The sequence below is a fragment of the Pelophylax lessonae genome (assembly GCF_965119305.1).
Source record: "Pelophylax lessonae genome assembly, chromosome: 9".
NCBI lineage: Eukaryota > Metazoa > Chordata > Amphibia > Anura > Ranidae > Pelophylax > Pelophylax lessonae.
In genome coordinates this window covers 97,701,870-97,719,560 of record NC_138776.1, presented here as the reverse complement: position 1 = coordinate 97,719,560, position 17,691 = coordinate 97,701,870, and the positions used below count along the sequence as shown (strand labels likewise).

General features: G+C 45.2%; 1 protein-coding gene across 1 annotated transcript in view; it reads right to left on the bottom strand.

The window, feature by feature from the left end:
- The window catches only part of ACTR1A (actin related protein 1A), a 34,187-nt gene extending 21,791 nt beyond the window's left edge, over window positions 1-12,396 (bottom strand). The window contains exons 1-5 of the mRNA XM_082267351.1: window positions 12,268-12,396; window positions 4,445-4,509; window positions 4,287-4,362; window positions 4,054-4,179; window positions 1,761-1,885 (exon numbers count right to left, since the gene is read on the bottom strand). Of these exons, the coding sequence (XP_082123477.1) occupies window positions 1,761-1,885; window positions 4,054-4,179; window positions 4,287-4,362; window positions 4,445-4,509; window positions 12,268-12,315 (440 nt within the window). The 5' untranslated portion in view covers window positions 12,316-12,396. The remainder of the gene's footprint in view (window positions 1-1,760; window positions 1,886-4,053; window positions 4,180-4,286; window positions 4,363-4,444; window positions 4,510-12,267) is intronic.
- Window positions 12,397-17,691: the final 5,295 nt, after the last annotated feature.

The window sequence follows — 17,691 nt, the reverse complement described above, 5'->3', positions numbered from 1 at the left end:
ATTTCCCCCACTAATGATAAACCTTAAAAGTACAGCATTTTTTAAAAATCCTTTTTTACTCCATCTCCGTTTGCTGTAATGTTTACCATGGACCTTTCTGTATTTGCCTTATCCCAATAAAGTCTTTGTGGAACTAAAAGCTACCAGAGCACTGAATATTTTCTATTTGATACAAAATAGTTAGGGCTCATTCAGACAGCAGATTAGTGCCGTCCTCCATGTAAAGCCACCACAGAGCTTTGTGCAGGCAGCCCAAAGAAGTGGATACACACATAGTGGATGCACAGACACAACTGCATGTCATACTCTGACATGCGGGTAGCAGAGGGTGCACGGATTCAAATGCACAGTCTCTTCATTCAGACTCTGCACAGAGCACAGGCTTAATCGGCCATCTAAATAAGCCTGTTATTGTGCAGTGTATACACGGTACATGCGGAGCTCTCTACAATGCATTTGGTACCAGGACAGAAAACTAAGACCCTTCTCTTTATTAAATATAGCTGTGGGGGCTCCTGACTGCCTAGGATTGTGCACTTGGATCGCATCTGCTTTCAGTTGTTCTTAGATCTTTTTAACCACAGAGCTATGGCCGAAGGAGGGCTATAGCGTGGGTCATCCAGTTCTGGGAGGGGTCCATCAATGTCCTCCACGAAACTCCCCCCCCCTCCCGCACACCCTCAAGGTGTGCATTGGGTGCGCTCTGTGATCGTTGTGCCCTTCCGATACAGCCGATCACAGATCAAAGTAACGAGCCAATCACAGTGGCTCTTTACCATGTGATAAGCTGTGTACAATCACAGATCGTTACATGTAAACAAATGCCAGTTTTTAGCATTTCCTTTCCTCAGCGCTGTCACTGTATGAGGAAATGAAAGCTGATAGACGGCTATCTTGTGACAGGGGACAATTATACTGATAATCAGGGCACTGATTACCAGTGCAACCTATCAGTGCTTATTAGTGCAGCTTATCAGTATTGCCATATCAGTGCAGCCTATCAGTGCCATCTCATCAGCACACATCAGTAAAGAAGAAAGGTACTTAATTTGCAAAATTTTATAACAGAAAGTAAGAAAATGTTTTTTTAATTTTGGTCTTTCATTTGTTAGCAAAAAATAAAATTAAAAAACCCAGTGGTGATTAAATGCCACCAAAATAAATCTCTGTCTCAAAAAAATAATGTTTTCATTTGGGTACAGTGCTGCATGATCGCGCAATTGTCATTCAAAGTGTGACAGCACTGAAAGCTGAAAATAGGCCTGGGCAGGAAGGGTGTGAAAGTGCCCAGTAGGCAAGTGGTTAAGCAGACTGCAGAAATGGATCTGCACACAGCAAGACCAGCTGCCTCTATGGTTTAATGAACTCTACTAACAAAGTTTTAGCAGCCCAGAAAGCCCAGGCACTCATACACACAAGTCTTTAGTCACACCAGACTACACTTATTAATCACGATGGTTTATAGCGCAGAATAAATGAATCCCAGGTGTGCAGCTGTTACAGTGCAAACACCAGGAACAAGCCAAGGATTTAGTACAGACATATCAAAGAAAGATAAGCTCAAGTCTCATGTACGAATGTGTGTGGGTGGTCTACAGTATCCAATCAGACTCAAGCAGCTAACATTTTTTTACAGATTAAGAAATAAAAGGCGACTTCACTTCTACCAGACATTACACAGGAAGCCTGGAATCAATAAGGGGATGACCATAAAAAACATGAGCATAGAGAACCATAAAGATATAGAGTGAGACACTTACAGGCTCAGCACAGCTTGCATGGAGATGAACAGAGCAGGAACATTAAAAGTCTCAAAGAAAACTTCTGCCGCTCGCTCCCGATTTTTCCGTGGATTCAAAGGAGCTTCTGTTAGCAATACTGGATGCTGTGGAAGAATTAAATATCATTTAAAAGGGGATCAATGCTGAATGTTTTTTTTTTTTTTTTTCAAACAAAGGAGTTAACAACCAGTAATTGCTTAGTATATTGCGGTTTCTTGTTTTTTTATTTTTTTATTTTGTACATGCAAAGTACCTCCACAGGCCACCAATACAGCGCATGCTGGGTTTTCAACATATAAAGCCCAAACAGGCAAATTGATTTCAGGCACTAAGGTCAGGAATCAGGTTCGAGACGGCAGCATATCAGAAGAAGAGGCCAAAGAGGTGTTGTTTATGTGGCAAGTTAGAGGGTCTATTTAAAAAGGTTTTTATCCAAGATTAACAAATATTTTCTATTTGGATAAAAAAAAAATGTTACTCTTGGGTGAAATTTCTCTGAATGCATTTGCATATAATATTTATAATTATTTATATATATTCTGTGTAGCATGCCGTTTATATAAATTAGTTAAAGTGATGGTGAAGGTAATTTTTTTAAAACATGTTATACTTACCTACTCAGTGCAATGTTTTGCACAGAGGAGCCTTGATCCTCCTCTTCTGGGGTCCACTGTTGGCAGGCTCTACGAGTGCCCCCATAGCAAGTTGCTTGCTTTGGGGCACTCATGAGGTCTTCATCCTGAGTTGGGCTCTGTTTGCCTATTGACACTCACAGTAGGGCTCAGCCCCATCCCCTGCTTGCTCAGTCTCTCAGGGGCAGTGCTAGATAGAGATCAGGTAAGTATCCATCTGTTTTTAATGTAAACTGTTAGAAAGGGCCAATTCAGTTGTTCTGCAGGCTGGTCAGTAAGTGCGATGGGAAATCTTTTGTTTGTTTGTAATGTGCATGGCCCTTCTGTGTGCACCTTGCTGCAAAGGCTATAGTTAAAGATTGTGGTGGGTGCCACTTTCCTGTAAAATATTTAGGGGGGGGTGAAAGTGGAAGGGAGTGAACACAGAAGTTTTTTTTACCTTGATGCAGAGTATGCATTAAGATAAAAAACATCAAGTCTTTACAATCACTTAAAGACCAGGCTTTTTCTGGCACTTTATGTTCACATGTAACAATGTTTCTTTTTTTTTGCTAGAAATTACTTTGAACCCCTAAAACATTATACAATTTTTTAAACCAGAGACCCTAGAGAAAAAATTGGTGTGTTTTGCAATTTTTTGTCACATAGTATTATTTGCGCAGCAGTTTTCCAAATGCAATTTTTGGGAAAAAAATTTTTTTTTTTATTTTAATACAAAAATACACATTACATCTGGGGCCAATAAGAACCCAAATCCCTTCTTTGCACTTGAAAGCATTCAAAACACCAAGATCGCTGTTTTTAAATATTTTTACTTTCAAAAAATGGCGCTGTTGACAGCCAGGTAAACCGGAAGTGATGTCATGTCATTGCTTCTGGGTTACCATAGCAGAGACCCGATCAAAACCGATTCCGGCTTTGTATGGGTCTTCAACCAACCAGTGAACGTGCCGGCTGAAAGCTCAGGTCTCCTGGTGGGACGGGAGAACCGCAGAAGGCAGCAGGAACCTCCCCTTCCGCTGCCTGTAATAGAAACCGAGAGGCTAGTTAGCCACTCCAATTGCCATTACAAGAGAGCCGACTGATGGCTCTAAAAAACGGTACCGGGGTGATGACTGCAGCCAAGCATCATCCTGGTACATCTACTTATATATAACGTACCAGGTAAGTGATCTGGCGGCAAGTGGTTAATGTACAACTAAAGGCAAACCTTCTGGTGACCTCAGGGGCCCAAGGGATTTCCATTTATTTCCAGGGACTTCTCACTTCCTGTTTTGGTTATGGGACAGGGAGTGAAGGTAAACCCCACCAATGGGATACAGATGGCAAAAAAAAAAAAAAAAAACGTTGTAACCCTCCCTTTCCAAAGTGAAAAAGTCTCTCCTTTAGCTCTACTTTAGAATTTCAATGTCAAAATAATTGGGAAAACACCTTCACTGATACCAAAAAGAGAGGTGGTCTGTCCCACTTGGATAGGGGACATGTGTGATACAACCACTAAATTGAAACCCCAATACAGGCAAAAAGATGACTGCCACATGTCAAAAGAAAATGAACTACACAGCACATGGGGACTACTAAAACGTTTTTGTTATTTTCTTACATAGAGGACAAACCCTTTAAGGATAACACCGCCATACCTCTTCTGAAAAAGTTTGCAGCTGATCTTTTGAGTAGACATACTGCCAGATACGTTCCATATCATTCCAGTCCTTTACAATGCCGTGTTCCATGGGGTATCGGATAGATAGTAAGCCTCTGTGTTCCTAGAATGATAATGTATGTCACTATTACAATGGAATATCTCATACAGATTAAACACTTTAATAAATATTCAGTGGCGCCTTTACAAAGAGTGGTCAAAGTAGCTCACCTCTGCCTTTGGTCCAATAAATAAATCTCCTTCCAAGGCACCAGCCATGACCCGAATATGTTTTGGCCGCCCCACACTAAGAAGAAATACAACAAAAGGTTACAACCTTCACCCTGTACAGCAGCAGAATACTGCTTTATCCATAAAAAAGTACTTACTAGTTAGGAAAGCAATACTTTGGGATCTGATCACCAGCAAAGCCAGCTTTAATGACTCCAGAGCCCTAAATAGAGAAAAATGACAGTATAAGAACAGAAATTACATTACCATAGCCGTACAATATATAATACCAGAAGAGGTACAGGAGGTGACAACAAAAGGACAATGGAAGGGGGGGGGTAGCGGGTACCTAGTTTTGACATGTACCCGCTCCCACTTCCGCTCGGAGCACCGCGGCACGCTGAGCGGAAGTTCTCCTCTCCCCCTCCCTCCCTGCAATCTTCTGGGACATGTCAGAGGTCCCAGAAGATTGCCGGCCAATCACGATGCGTAGCGCAACTCGCGCATGCGCAGTGCGTACCTGGCTGTGAAGCCGCAAACTGTCACAGCCGGGTGCCCACACTAGTGATGCCGGCAACGGAGAGCAGAGAGGGAGAAGAGTGAGACTTCGGGCGGCCGCATCGCTGGACAGGTGAGTGTGTTAGGCTGGAACTCCGCTTTAAGCTATGCTTTTACTTTTCTAATCCATAGATGTCCACAGTTCCAGCAAAGAGTCAGAGAATCTCTGGTTTTCATTTTTTAAAAAGATTGTGACACTAAACTTTGTTTTTTAAAAAAATTATACTAAAACAAGTACCATCCATTGCTCTCAGCCTCCTCCAAATTCGTTTGCTGTGATCCAACTTCCCGTTGGAAGGTGGCTATGTTCTATGGAAGGGGTCTTCAAACTATGGCCCTGCAGTTGTTCAGGAACTACAATTCCCATCATGCTGAGTCATGTCTGAATGTCAGAGTTTTACAATGCCTCATGGGATGTGTAGTTCCGCAACAGCTGGAGGGCCACAGTTTGAGGATCCCTGTGCTATGGTCTCACAGTATGCAGGAGCGTACGCACTGTATGCACCCTCTCTTGCTCGCTCTTATGTACTATTTGATTTGTAATGTGTATACAGCAGTGTTCATGACCACAACTAACGGAACTGATTGTTCCAAACAAATGGAAATGAAAGAGAAAAAAGGAGGTGTTGGGAGCTCACAGAGGATACTACAAGGAGGAAGTAAAACGCACTAAGAAAAGATTTAATATAAAGCAGATTACAGGGCCATTACCTAGTGGATGTGTATGAATTTGTTTTGAGAAGAAGGGTGTCATTTAGGCCCCTTTCACATTTAGGTGACCTAAAAGTCGCATGATTTTGACTGGACTTGAACCATGAAGTCCATGGACTTCAAAAATCGGCCCAAAGTAGTGCAGGGACTACTTTGAAGTCGTACAGATATGAACGGTACTCATTGGAAATCAGAGTACGACTTGTCATGTGACTTCGCAGTCCCAATTTGCAGGACAAGTCACACAAGTGTCAAAGGGGCCTTAGTGTCACTTTAGGACCTTGTTTACACTACCACTACCTCCTTGGCTGCAAAGGCAGATGAAGGGGTTATTATACATATGCCGGCCCGCGGCTGGAATGCTTTGAAGCGTGGAGTGGCAAATGTATCCCAGCTATTAGATTCAGTGGGCAGTTTTACCCACTAAATGTGACCCATTCAACTGAATAAGGGTGTCCCAAATTCACATGTAATGTGGTTGTGGTGCAGGGTAAGGGATTAACGTGGTCAATTTTTTAAATCTAAATTCATTTTGTTCCTGGTCTCACAGCCATTGGCCCCTGCTTCTGTCAGTCAATCTCCTGTGAGGTGGGAGTGGGGTATGGCTTACCAGAGCTGTCTGTGTCTATGTGTGCACACAGCCTGACTTGGGAGCACACACACACACGGGTTCCTCCTTAGCATCTGCCTTTCTAAGGAGGCACTTGGAGGTGGAAGGAGCTGACAGTGCCAATGGGTGACTCCCAAAGTGGAGATGATCTGTTTTTTTATTTACAAAAAAACACAACGAACCTTTAGTATCAAGGGGTTAAAACAGGCAGTAAGGAGGTGATAAATTGCCTCCTTGCTGCCTGCCAAACATCCTCCGAAGAGCAATCCAAAGCAGAGGGCAACACAAGTGTAAAGAGCTATACACTGCAAGCAGCATCTTTGGAGGATGTTTGCAGCACTAAAAAAGCAGTTTTTGAGTCACAGGTTTATAACAAAACTTTACCGCTAACGCCTCAAAAGGGCCTGAAAAGTGCTCAAAAAGCGCTTAGTGTTTTATGGGCAGTTTTCAAGCGCCTCAGTGTGAAAGGGCTCTAAAGCAAAGGAAGAACCTCTCAGGCCCTTATTGCCGTGGAATAGAAATAATCTCAGACCCTGCACTGCCCCCTACTGCCTGGCAGAACTGACCGCAGCTGCACATTTCAGTATGTGGCCAGTGTTCATGGACTATAAAGACCTCAGGTCCTCATAGCTGTGTTCGGGCATAGTCACACGGGAGGCCTGGGAAGCACTAAACATAGGCAATGAGGCACAATTTGAGCCCCCTGTTTAGGCTGTGGGTGGATGGTGTTATACACATGCTGAGCCTACAGCAAAAATGATACCCCATGTCATGTTCAGCACACCGTAATGCCGCTGAATGAGTGAATGCGGTCACACTGCAACGGTCCTACAACACTGGCTTTTTTTGGGTTAAACCAGGTGGTGAGGAGATGACATACAACCTCCCGGCCGCCCGTCAACGACCCTCAAAAAAACAACCGCTTTTCAGAAGGGTGGCAAAGGCTGCCGCCAATGTACAGTACATCTGCCCTGAGGGAATATTTAGGTGCGTACACAATAATGGTCTTATCCTAAAGGCACAGCGGGACCAGAATGCAGAGCGTACCATACTGACACAAACAAACCTGCTCAGATCAAGCAGTACCTGGATTTCAAGGCATAATCCACCTTCTGGAAAAATGTAATAAATTAATTTATTACATTTAGGTCTGCAGAGGGTTTTAACCCTGATCATTGCAGGTGCAGTGCACAGACCCTTGTATGCCCTACCCCGACCCCAGATTCACACGGGGGAGAGGACCTTCCCCCACACAGGCCTTCCACGCATCCCCCACACAGGCCTTCCACGCATCCCCCACACAGGCAGTCCCCTTCATGTCAGTTGGGACACAGCCATTGCTTACAATTTGACATCCATGTGGGTGTATGTCCCCAAACTAACACTGCCTGTATTCAAGGACCCGCACCCACATTGATGGGACATTGGGAAAAGCCGCTTTGTCCCAACTGACTTGAATGGGACTGCCTGCATGGGGATAAATGCAACACCTGTGCAGGCAATACATGTCCCTCCCATGGGTGTACACATATTGCGGAACTAAACCCTCCGATAGTTTTCAGCCAGGGAAGCGGCCATCTTAGCCTCTCTTTGATCTGCAACTGCCACAGTACTCCACATGTGATGAGCTATGATGGTTTAACAGTTTGGTGGAGAGCACAAGCTAATGTGACAGTTAGCCCCCGTTCACACTAAGGCGACCTGTGAGGCGACCTGGTCGCCTCACAGGTCGCCGTAGGTCGCCTTCCATAGGGAAGCTGCAGACCCGTTCTAATAGGAGCGACACAAGTCGCTCCGACTTAGAAAAAGGGTCCGGAGCTTCTTTGGGGCGACCCGGAGGCGACCGCCATAGACTTCAATGTTATGAAGTCCGTGGCGGCCGCTCCGAGGTCGCGGCGCGCTGCTCGCACCGTGACCTCGGAGGTCGCCCCCCGAAGTTGGATCGCCCCTATGTGAACAAGGCCTTACATTCCCGACACACTAAGAATGTAACAATTTTTTTAAACTGATAAATTGATGGGTTTAGTTCTGCATTAAAGTAGAACTGTTGTCAAAAAATGAAGTCCTGCTAGATCACTTCAGTCTGGCCCCTTTTGCAGGTATAGCTATAGAAAACATTAAAAATAAGTGTCTATACTGTTTAGAATCCAGCAACACACTGTCTCACCTTGCACATGCTCAGTTCTCTATTTTTAGGAACGGCTGAGTTTGTAGAGGCTGATCTGCCAACAGCCCAAAAGTGGAATGAAACCCCCCTATCCTTTATAGCCAAGAAAGCTGCTTCTGTTTGATCTGCAACTGCAATGGTGCTGCACATGTTATCAGTTTTGACACCAGTCATTTGGTGGTTTGACAGTTTGGTTGAGGACACAAGCCAGTGTGACAGTTAGCAACCCTGACATTCCAGGAATATAGCTGCTTTTTGAAGCCATTAAATTGATGGGTTTAGTTCCACTTTATGAATTACTGCTGCTCTGGGCCTCAGCAAAATGACAGCCTCCAGCAAGAAGAAACAGGAGCAATGCTGGAGGCAATTTACACACTAATTTTGGTAACATAATTATTAATGTGGAATGTATGTTCCATGCTAAAGAACATTATTTTTTATCAAGTGGTTATGGGTAAACTTCTGCTTTAAAGCGGAGTTCCGCCTCCCCCTCCACCCCCTCCAAAAATTAAAAGTCAGCAGCTACACACACTGTACACATACTGCAGTTGCTGACTTTTAATATTAGGACACTTACCTGTCCTGGAGTCCAGCAATGTCGGCACTGCAGCCGATGTTTCCATCAGCTGTCGGGTGCTCCCGCCGCCATTGCTGGTCAGGGAACCCGGCAGTGAAGCCTTGCGGATTCACGGGCGGGTCCCTACTGCGCATTCGGATTGGCTCAGCGGAAGAGGGGAACTCACTTCGCCGCGGCGCTGTTCCCGGAAGTGGGGAAGGGTACCTGTCAAAAACAGGTACCCGTTCCCCCCCCTCCCCCCTTAAAGGTGCCAAATGTGGCACCAGAGGGGGGAGGAAGCAAATGACTGAAGTTCCACATTTGGGTGGAACTCCACTTTAAATACACCTGTATGAACAAGGCCTAAGGGCTCATTTACACTTGTGATGGCGGGCGGTAATGTTTTTGCTGTAGAGGCAGCAGCCAGAGCTGTGTACACATGCCACAGCGGCAAGTTTACTCCCTGTTGCTTTTGACAGCTGGTGCCACCCGCTAAACACCCCATTCGAGTGCAGGAGGCTGCACTGCAACCACATTGTTGTCTGGTTTTTAGAGAGTTAAAACAGGCAGTGAGAAAGCACAACTCCTCCTTCTCACCACCTGTAAAAAGTTCTCTGAAGAGCAATCTGAATGTGGATTGCTCTTCAGAGACAAAGCATGTGTAAATGAGCCCTAACTGTGATGACATGCCAGTTCTTTGCTATGTTGGCGGATGGGACTTGTAGTATGTTCATTGATGGATGGTGACTCGGCTGTGCGATATGACATCATGTATACAGCGAATTTCAATGGACAGCAGCAATCAGTCTCAGGGTTTTATGTGATATACTGGTAGTTAGTCTGGCTGAAAACAAAAAGACACAAATCCATCTAATTCAACCAATATAAAGAAAAGGAGAATCTAGGCAATCATTATGTATGTTTGGATAGTTTTGAAACCCCTGTCCATATTCATCTGATTGCACTGCATGCTTGTTATAGGACAGAGACGGCCAGACAACAGGCATTTTCAGAAACAGTTATGCAATGAAATGAAATGTCATCTATGGGAAGAGATATAGAGAGCAACCAGACACCTCCTCTAGAGACACCTCCTCTGTGTCCAGCCTCACCTACTTCTGCCCTCCCTGCTTCCTGTCTCTGCACCCGGTTAGCGCCACTTTAACACCCGTCTTGCCCCCAGATAGCGCCTGATTTGCACCCGGGTAGGGTCACTCTTTGAGAATTAAAGCGGTTATTACCCCAACATTTCATATTCCTCTTATGTGCCTGCTGTGCCATGTACTTGTATGAGAAAGTATCCTGTTCTCCTATTGCTTGCTTTGTGTAAAATCCCTGGTGTTCCTGCCATTCCCTCTGCTTTCCTATTAGAAACTGACCACACTAAGCAAGAGGGCACAGCGTGGTCAGTTCTCTAGCTGTGCTGGGAACTTAGTGTGCTCTTCTCCAATCAGACTAGTCTTGACACCCTGCCTCCCCTTCCCTGCACAGCCATTTAATGGAAAGATCAGTGTGCTGCTGTTTCTCCTCCCCCCAGCTCTGTGATCACTTATTAACCACTTTACTACCGCTTACGGTAATAGTACTGCGGCAGTGTGGCTCGTTCCCGTCCAGTCACGTAGTATTAACGTGACTGGACTCCTCCCCTTCTGGGCGGCGCTTGCGCGCCGCCGGAGGCTCGCTCCCGCTGTTTTCATTCACAGCGGGAGTCGGGCCAGGGGAGGAGCAGCGGCGATCGCCGCTGCTCTTACCCGATCGTCGGGGATCGAGTCTGGAGATCCGCCCGCTGTGTGTAAACACAGCGGGCGGATCTCCATAGTGACAGGGAGTGACAGATCGGACTGTTCAGCATAGCTGGACATCCGATCTGTCCATGAATCACATAGTCACCTCCCCCCCTACACGTCAGTAAGCACCAGGCATACATTAACCCCTCCCTCTCCAATAAAATTAACCCCTTCCCTGCCAGTGTCATTTTTACAGTAACAGTGCATATATATAGCACTGATTACTGCAGTAATGTCACTGGTACCCCCAAAAGTGTCAAAAATGTCAGTCAGGGGTCCGGTCTGTCCGCCGCAATGTCGCAGTCCCGCAAAAAAAAATCGCAGATCGCCGCCATTACGCGTTAAAAAAAAAACACCAAAAATGACAGAAATCTTTCCCTTTGTTAGTAAACGCAATAACTTTTGCGCAAACCAATCAAAATACGCTTATTGCGATTTTTTTTACCAAACATATGTAGCATAAAACAAATTGGCAAAAAACTTTTAAAAAAATTGGTTTTTACATCTTTTTTGGGGGGAATTTCATATAAAAAAATGTGAAAAATATTGTTATTTTTTCAAAATAAACGCTCTTTTTTTGTTTATAGCGCAAAAAGTAAAAATCGCACAGGTGATCAAATACCACCAAAAGAAAGCTCTGTTTGTGGGAGAAAAAGGACGTAAATTTCGTTTGGGTACGGCGTTGCACGACCGCGCAATTGTCAGTTGAAGTCGCACAGCGCCGAATCGCAAAAAGTGGCCTGGACGGAAGACAGCAAAATCCTCCGGTTGTAAAGTGGTTAAAAAAAAAAAAAAAAAAAGGGGGAAAAAAAGGTATTTATAATGTTTTTTCTCTATCTATACAGAAAATGTTTGCCTTTTATTTCTATTTTAAACCGAATGGATTGTTTTACAAGGTGATCATTTACTATCACTTTAATGTTCCGTGTCCCCCTGCATGGATGGGAAGTGTACTTCTCCTATACAACGCAAGCTGTACCCACCACACTCTATAATCACATCCTGCCCTGTCTATTGCCAACCTAACCCACATAACGGGCCAGCCTCCTCCCCATCCCTATCACTCCACACCCAAACGACAAACCCCGCCCCTTCACATGGGCTCCAAACACAACTCAAATCTCAGCTGCCATTCAATCTACCACCCAATCACAACTCTAGGTGCGGAGAAGTGACACCAGTCATCCCCGCCCCTTATCCTCCAGATGAGCGGCAGCGAGCTCGCCCAATAGGAATACACACCTCCGTTGTCTACCACGCCTACCCAAGCACCAGGGCGTGGTCTGTGGCGGCCATCAAGCTAGATTGACTGCTAGCAGGTTTATCGCCCCCTAACACCCGAGAGAAATAAATAAAGCAGCCGTATGTATGGCGGCTCCCCCTCTCCCTATGTGCGCACAGCCCGCCGGCCTGGTCTGCCGCTGAATACTATAGCAGTGCTGTCAGTGTGGCTGGAGGGCGCGGCTGTGATAATGACAAAGGGAAAATTAATGGCAGCAGCGCCACCTCCGCCCTCGTTTACTGTACAAATCCCCGGCCCTACCGGGGAAGGGAGCTGTGTGCAAATGTCTGCGGCGTGCGGCTCTACTCACGTTATCAATCACCACGGGCTGGTTTGCGATCACATCGTATGACTCCATGGCGGCTTCCTCCTGTCCAGGAGATGACGGGCCGGCTATTGCGCCTGCGCACACAACTAATGGACGGGACGGCGCTCAGCTTCCTCTGCGCATGCGTGACGCCCAGACACGGTCTGCCCATGCGCAATTGAGAGGAGTGGGCAGGGAAAGACATGGAAAGTGTGATATCATACAGCATGCTTCCAAACTGCAGCCACTGGGCATGATGTGGCCCTTCTGCCTTTAACCACTTGCCTGCCGGGGACATTTTTACATACATGTAAAAATCTGCATTGTGTGAGCTAGAAAATTACTTAGAACCCCCAAACATGACGTATATTGTGAAAGCAGAAGTCCTGGAGAATAAAAGGACCCAGCAATGCTCCTGTCTGGACTGTCATGCCGCCAGTCATTGGTTGCTGGGACTGTGGGCATCCCAGCAATCAATGACATTGCGTGTGCGCCTTGTCCGCTGCTGCTGACTATCTCACGGCCCAGGGCCGTGACGTCACGTGCGCACCCCACCCCCCCCCTGCTGCTCATTTCCTCGCAGCTCCCACTCCCTACCTGCCTCAAGGTATGTGGGGTGTGATATTTACAGGGACATGCTGATGGGCACACTTTTAAAGGGTACATTTTCTCTAAAGGGGCATGCTGATGGGCACATTTTATGTTCAGGTTCACTCTGATGGGCACAACAAAATGTGTCCATCAGCGTGCCCCTTAACATTAAAAATATGCCCATTGGTGTGCCCCTTAACATGAAATAAGGCACATTCTGATGGGCACATTTTATGTTAAGGTTCACTCTAATAGGCATATTTACTGTTAAAGGGGCACACTAATGGGCACATTTTATGTTAACGGGCACTCTAAAGGGCACAACAAAATGTGCCCATCAGCGTGCCTTTTAACATAAAATGTACCTATCAGAGTGCCCCTAACATAAAATGAGGGACACGCTCATGGGCACATTATACGTTAAGGGGACATATTATGCTAGTGGGGGCACGCTGATGGCCTCATATTATGTTAGGGGGGCACGCTGATGGGCACATATGTCAAGGGGGCACTCTGATGGGGATACCTGATGTAAGGTGGCACTGTGATGGGGACACCTGATGTAAGGTGGCACTGTGATGGTGTCGTCTGATGTTAAGGGGCACTCTTATGGGGGGACCTGATGTAAATGGGCACTCTGATGAGCACATCTAGTGTAAAGGAGCACTCTGATGGGCACACCTGACGTAAAGGGGCACCTAATGTAACGTGGCACACTGATGGGGACAAATGATGTAAGGAGGCACATTGATGGGAGACACCAGATGTAAGGGGGCCTTCTGATGAAGAAACCTGATGTAAGTGGGCACTCTGATGGGGACACCTGATATAATGGGGTACCCTGACAGTGGCAATGTAATGAATTACTCTGGTAGGAGCACCTGGTATAGGGGGAGCACTATTGGGGACATTTACATTTACAGAACATTACCAGAGTGTGTGAAGGAAACAGTAAGAAAAGCACCAGAGAGCGTGGCTGCGCCAAAATAAGGAAAGTAGACCCGTACAATCTTTCATGGCACAGACTTGTGATTTGGACCCAGGCCGGAAGAAAAGTTTAGTGACCAGACCTTCTTGAATTTTAATTCACTACACCTGGTTTAGAAGGTTTGAGGACCCCTGCACACTACAGTCTATATTGCATAGTATAGCAGTGAGACAGCTTTTATCTTTAGCTTGTTCAGTTAAGTTTTAGTTAATAGCCATTGCTGCTGGTCTAAAAAGGTACGCCACATGTTTATCCCTTTTTGCCCTCTCTTCCATTCATAAAACTCAAATTAACTTTCACCCGCAATGCAATGTATTCTGTGAATGGAGGAAGAGCAGCTAAAGGACAGGATCTCCACCACTAATTCATAGAACGCATTGACATGTCTCTCTGCAATAGGAAATTAAGGAAAATCTCTCTACTTGGATATAGCCAGGAAAAACCCTAGGCAAAAAAAAAAAAAGGGGATGCAGTAGAAAAAGGTACAGGATGGATGATATGACATATAACAAGTTTTACCATTTTATACTCTATCCAACACTGAAAATTAAGTTTGGTGTTGGATATATTTTAATGTACATCTGTTGCTAAACAGGCAAATAATGATACCTGCATGGATCTTCAGATGCTTCTCCAATATCCAGGGGTAACTGTAATATGCAAATCTCTATAAGAGACTGGGATTTCTGCTAGGACTGCAGTTCATATCAGGGAGAAAGACACAAGCATGAAAAATAGGTAAAGGCATCCGAGGATGTCTTCTATAGGTGTATTTGTTTTGTGCATGTATGTGCATTAGGGTGCCAGCCCTCACCTTCAGGAGCTATGAAAATGGCCTACACCTATAGCAAGGACATTATTCAACTTTAGTCAAAGATGCAAAGCTTGTTTTTTTATCTAAAGACGCCCGTTACTGTATCTGCATAGGCAGTTTTTTGGTAAAGATGAACTAACTCTTTGAACTATTAGAACATAGGAATACTTGAATATAAGTCTCTGCTTCTAGTCTGGGTAAAATACAACAACAACAGCTCCTGTGTGTAAGGTCATGAGGCTCAGTTCTGTGTCTTTCTCACTACTTCCTTCCTCTGGAGTAGGAGTAGAAGTCTGGTAAAAAGCTAACTAATCTTAATTCTAACTTCACCTTTATTCAGTGGCGGCTGGTGAAGTTTTAAGATGGGGGGGCGCAAGACCCCTCCCTTCCATTTGACCCCTCCCATTTCTCAGAAGCCCCACCCCTTATAGACTCCACCCATTTGTCCCCTGTATTTTGCTTGCGTGAACCAATTCTCCCAATATATCACATATTAAGGGGTCCATCAGTGCTAGTATATCCCATAATAGGGAACAGGGGCCCTATTATGGGATATACTGTGAGAGACATCCTATTATGGGATACATGGACTGAGAGTGGCACAAACCCCACAGTACAAACCCCTCAAGCACAAACAACTCAAGCACAATCCCCACAGTACAGGCCCTCTGGCACAAACCCCACAGTACAGGCCCTCTAGCACAAACCCCACAGTACAGGCCCTCTAGCACAAACCCCACAGTACAGGCCCTCTAGCAGTGCCCGGTGAGTGACTGATGCACGCACCGGGCCACCGGCACCACCCCCAACGAGGTCAGCATGGATGTCCTTAATCATGATTGGTCCAGGCTGGAGTCTGGACCAATCATGATCCAAGACATCACAAAAGGGGGGTGGTGTAGCGCCGTGCTCTGCGCTACAGTTACGCCCCAGAAGGCCGCCTCTCGGCGCCTCTGCGGGTGGAAAACCCCACCCCCCATAGGCACCAATGAGGCGGGCGCCCCTTGTGGGCAAAAATTTTTTTTTTTTTTTTAATCTTTTTTTTTCTTTTTCTTTTTTTGGGGGGGGGGGGCGGCCCCCTGCGCCCCCTATGGGCCGGCCGCCACTGCCTTTATTCAATGCCTATTCTAACCCCCCTGTTAAGGACAGATGTTTATACTTATCTATTCAGAGTGCATTCTGGTCCGGTCACATTATTGGGTCCTAGTGCCGGGTTCAGAGTAGAGGAGGGACAGCCAACAACGGATGCCCCATAGCAAACCTATGGGTGACATCATTGCCCAGGTCTGCAGCTGTTCTCAGCAATCTCTCCTCCTCACTGAAGCTGGCTGCTGGGAAGATCATGTGACTGGACTGGATCACTTTCAGAATAGGTAAGTATACACATCTTTCTTTCACAGGGTAGAAAGCATAGGGCTTAGACTAGTGGTGGGAGTAAAATTGAGCTTTGTTCATTTTTGACAAGACTTCCACTTTAAAGACAGCCTTCTAGAGACAAAAATTGCTAATATAGTGTATAAGTATACATACTGTAACTGCTTTGCCTCCAGCAGGATATTAAGTTGTTTTGCCTGCAATATCAGATTTGACCACAAGATGGAGCCGGTGGTAAATTTACAGTTTTGCAGAAACTAGAAACTGTTTACCTTTCGCAAAAGTTCCCATCATTCTTCAGACTAAGGAAGAGAAACAGGTGCATCCTGGGAACTCAGATTCTGTCCCAGAGACTAAAAGAAGGAACCCAGCTATCAGAACACATGTTGAACTAAAACTTGTATCCGTGTGCATCACTGGTGAGAATTTCTTTTCGCCATCTACAGCCTAGCTACTAGCTAATTCATTGTATTTCTGTATATAACCATATACTGATTATATGTATTTCTATTTGTTTTTTCTCAATAGTTTCACTGACCCTGTTTTGTTAATAAAGCTTCAAAATGACACTCAGTCTGGCTTATTGCAGAATAGAGGGTTTAGCTGCATGTCGAGCCACACACAGGGAAACGCATAGCAAGGACAGAACAATAAAAGCAGCTAACAGTAGAGGACAGCAGATCCCTACATGTGTTTTTTTTCCACAGCAGAAAAAAATACAGTACTGTACTTTGCTTTCCTTAATGTGACACTAAACTTTGGTTTAAAAAATATATTTTATTCAGGTATGTATTCTCAATTAAAAGTACCTATCCTTAGCCTCCTCCAAATTTCTGCTGTGATCCGACCGCCTGTTATGGGATAGCTTTGTTTGTTCCCCATGGTCCCACTTTATGTAGGAATGTAGCCACCTTCTCTTGCTCACTCCTGAGAGGGACTATGAGATGTGTAGTGTGCATAGAACAGTGAACATAACCCCAACTAACATGCACTGCTTGTTCCAAACAAACAAAAGTGAGGAAGAAAAGTGGAGAGCCAGGAATTCATGAAGGACATTATAAAGCAAAAAAACACATTAAGAAACAATTTAGTGAGAAACAGATTACAGAGTCATTATTTAGTGGATGTGTATGGGTTACTTTTGGAGAAGAAGATACAGTGGGGATCGAAAGTTTGGGCACCCCAGGTAAAAATTTGTATTAATGTGCACTTTCAAAATCACAGAAAACAAAAAAATGGTGTCTGCAAAAGTTTGGGCACCCTGCAGAATTTATAGCATGCACTGCCCCCTTTGCAAAGCTGAGACCTGCCAGTGTCATGGATTGTTCTCAATCATCGTCTGGGAAGACCAGGTGAATGTAATCTCAAAGGTTTTAAATGCCCAGACTCATCTGACCTTGCCCCAGCAATCAGCACCATGGGATCTTCTAAGCAGTTGTCTAGAAAACTGAAACTGAAAATAGTTGACGCTCACAAAGCTGGAGAAGGCTATAAGAAGATAGCAAAGCGTTTTCAGATGTCAGTATCCTCTGTTCGAAATGTAATTAAGAAATGGCAGTCATCAGGAACAGTGGAAGTTAAAGCAAGATCTGGAAGACCAAGAAAAATATCAGACAGAACAGCTCGCAGGATTGTGAGAAAAACAATTCAAAACCCACGT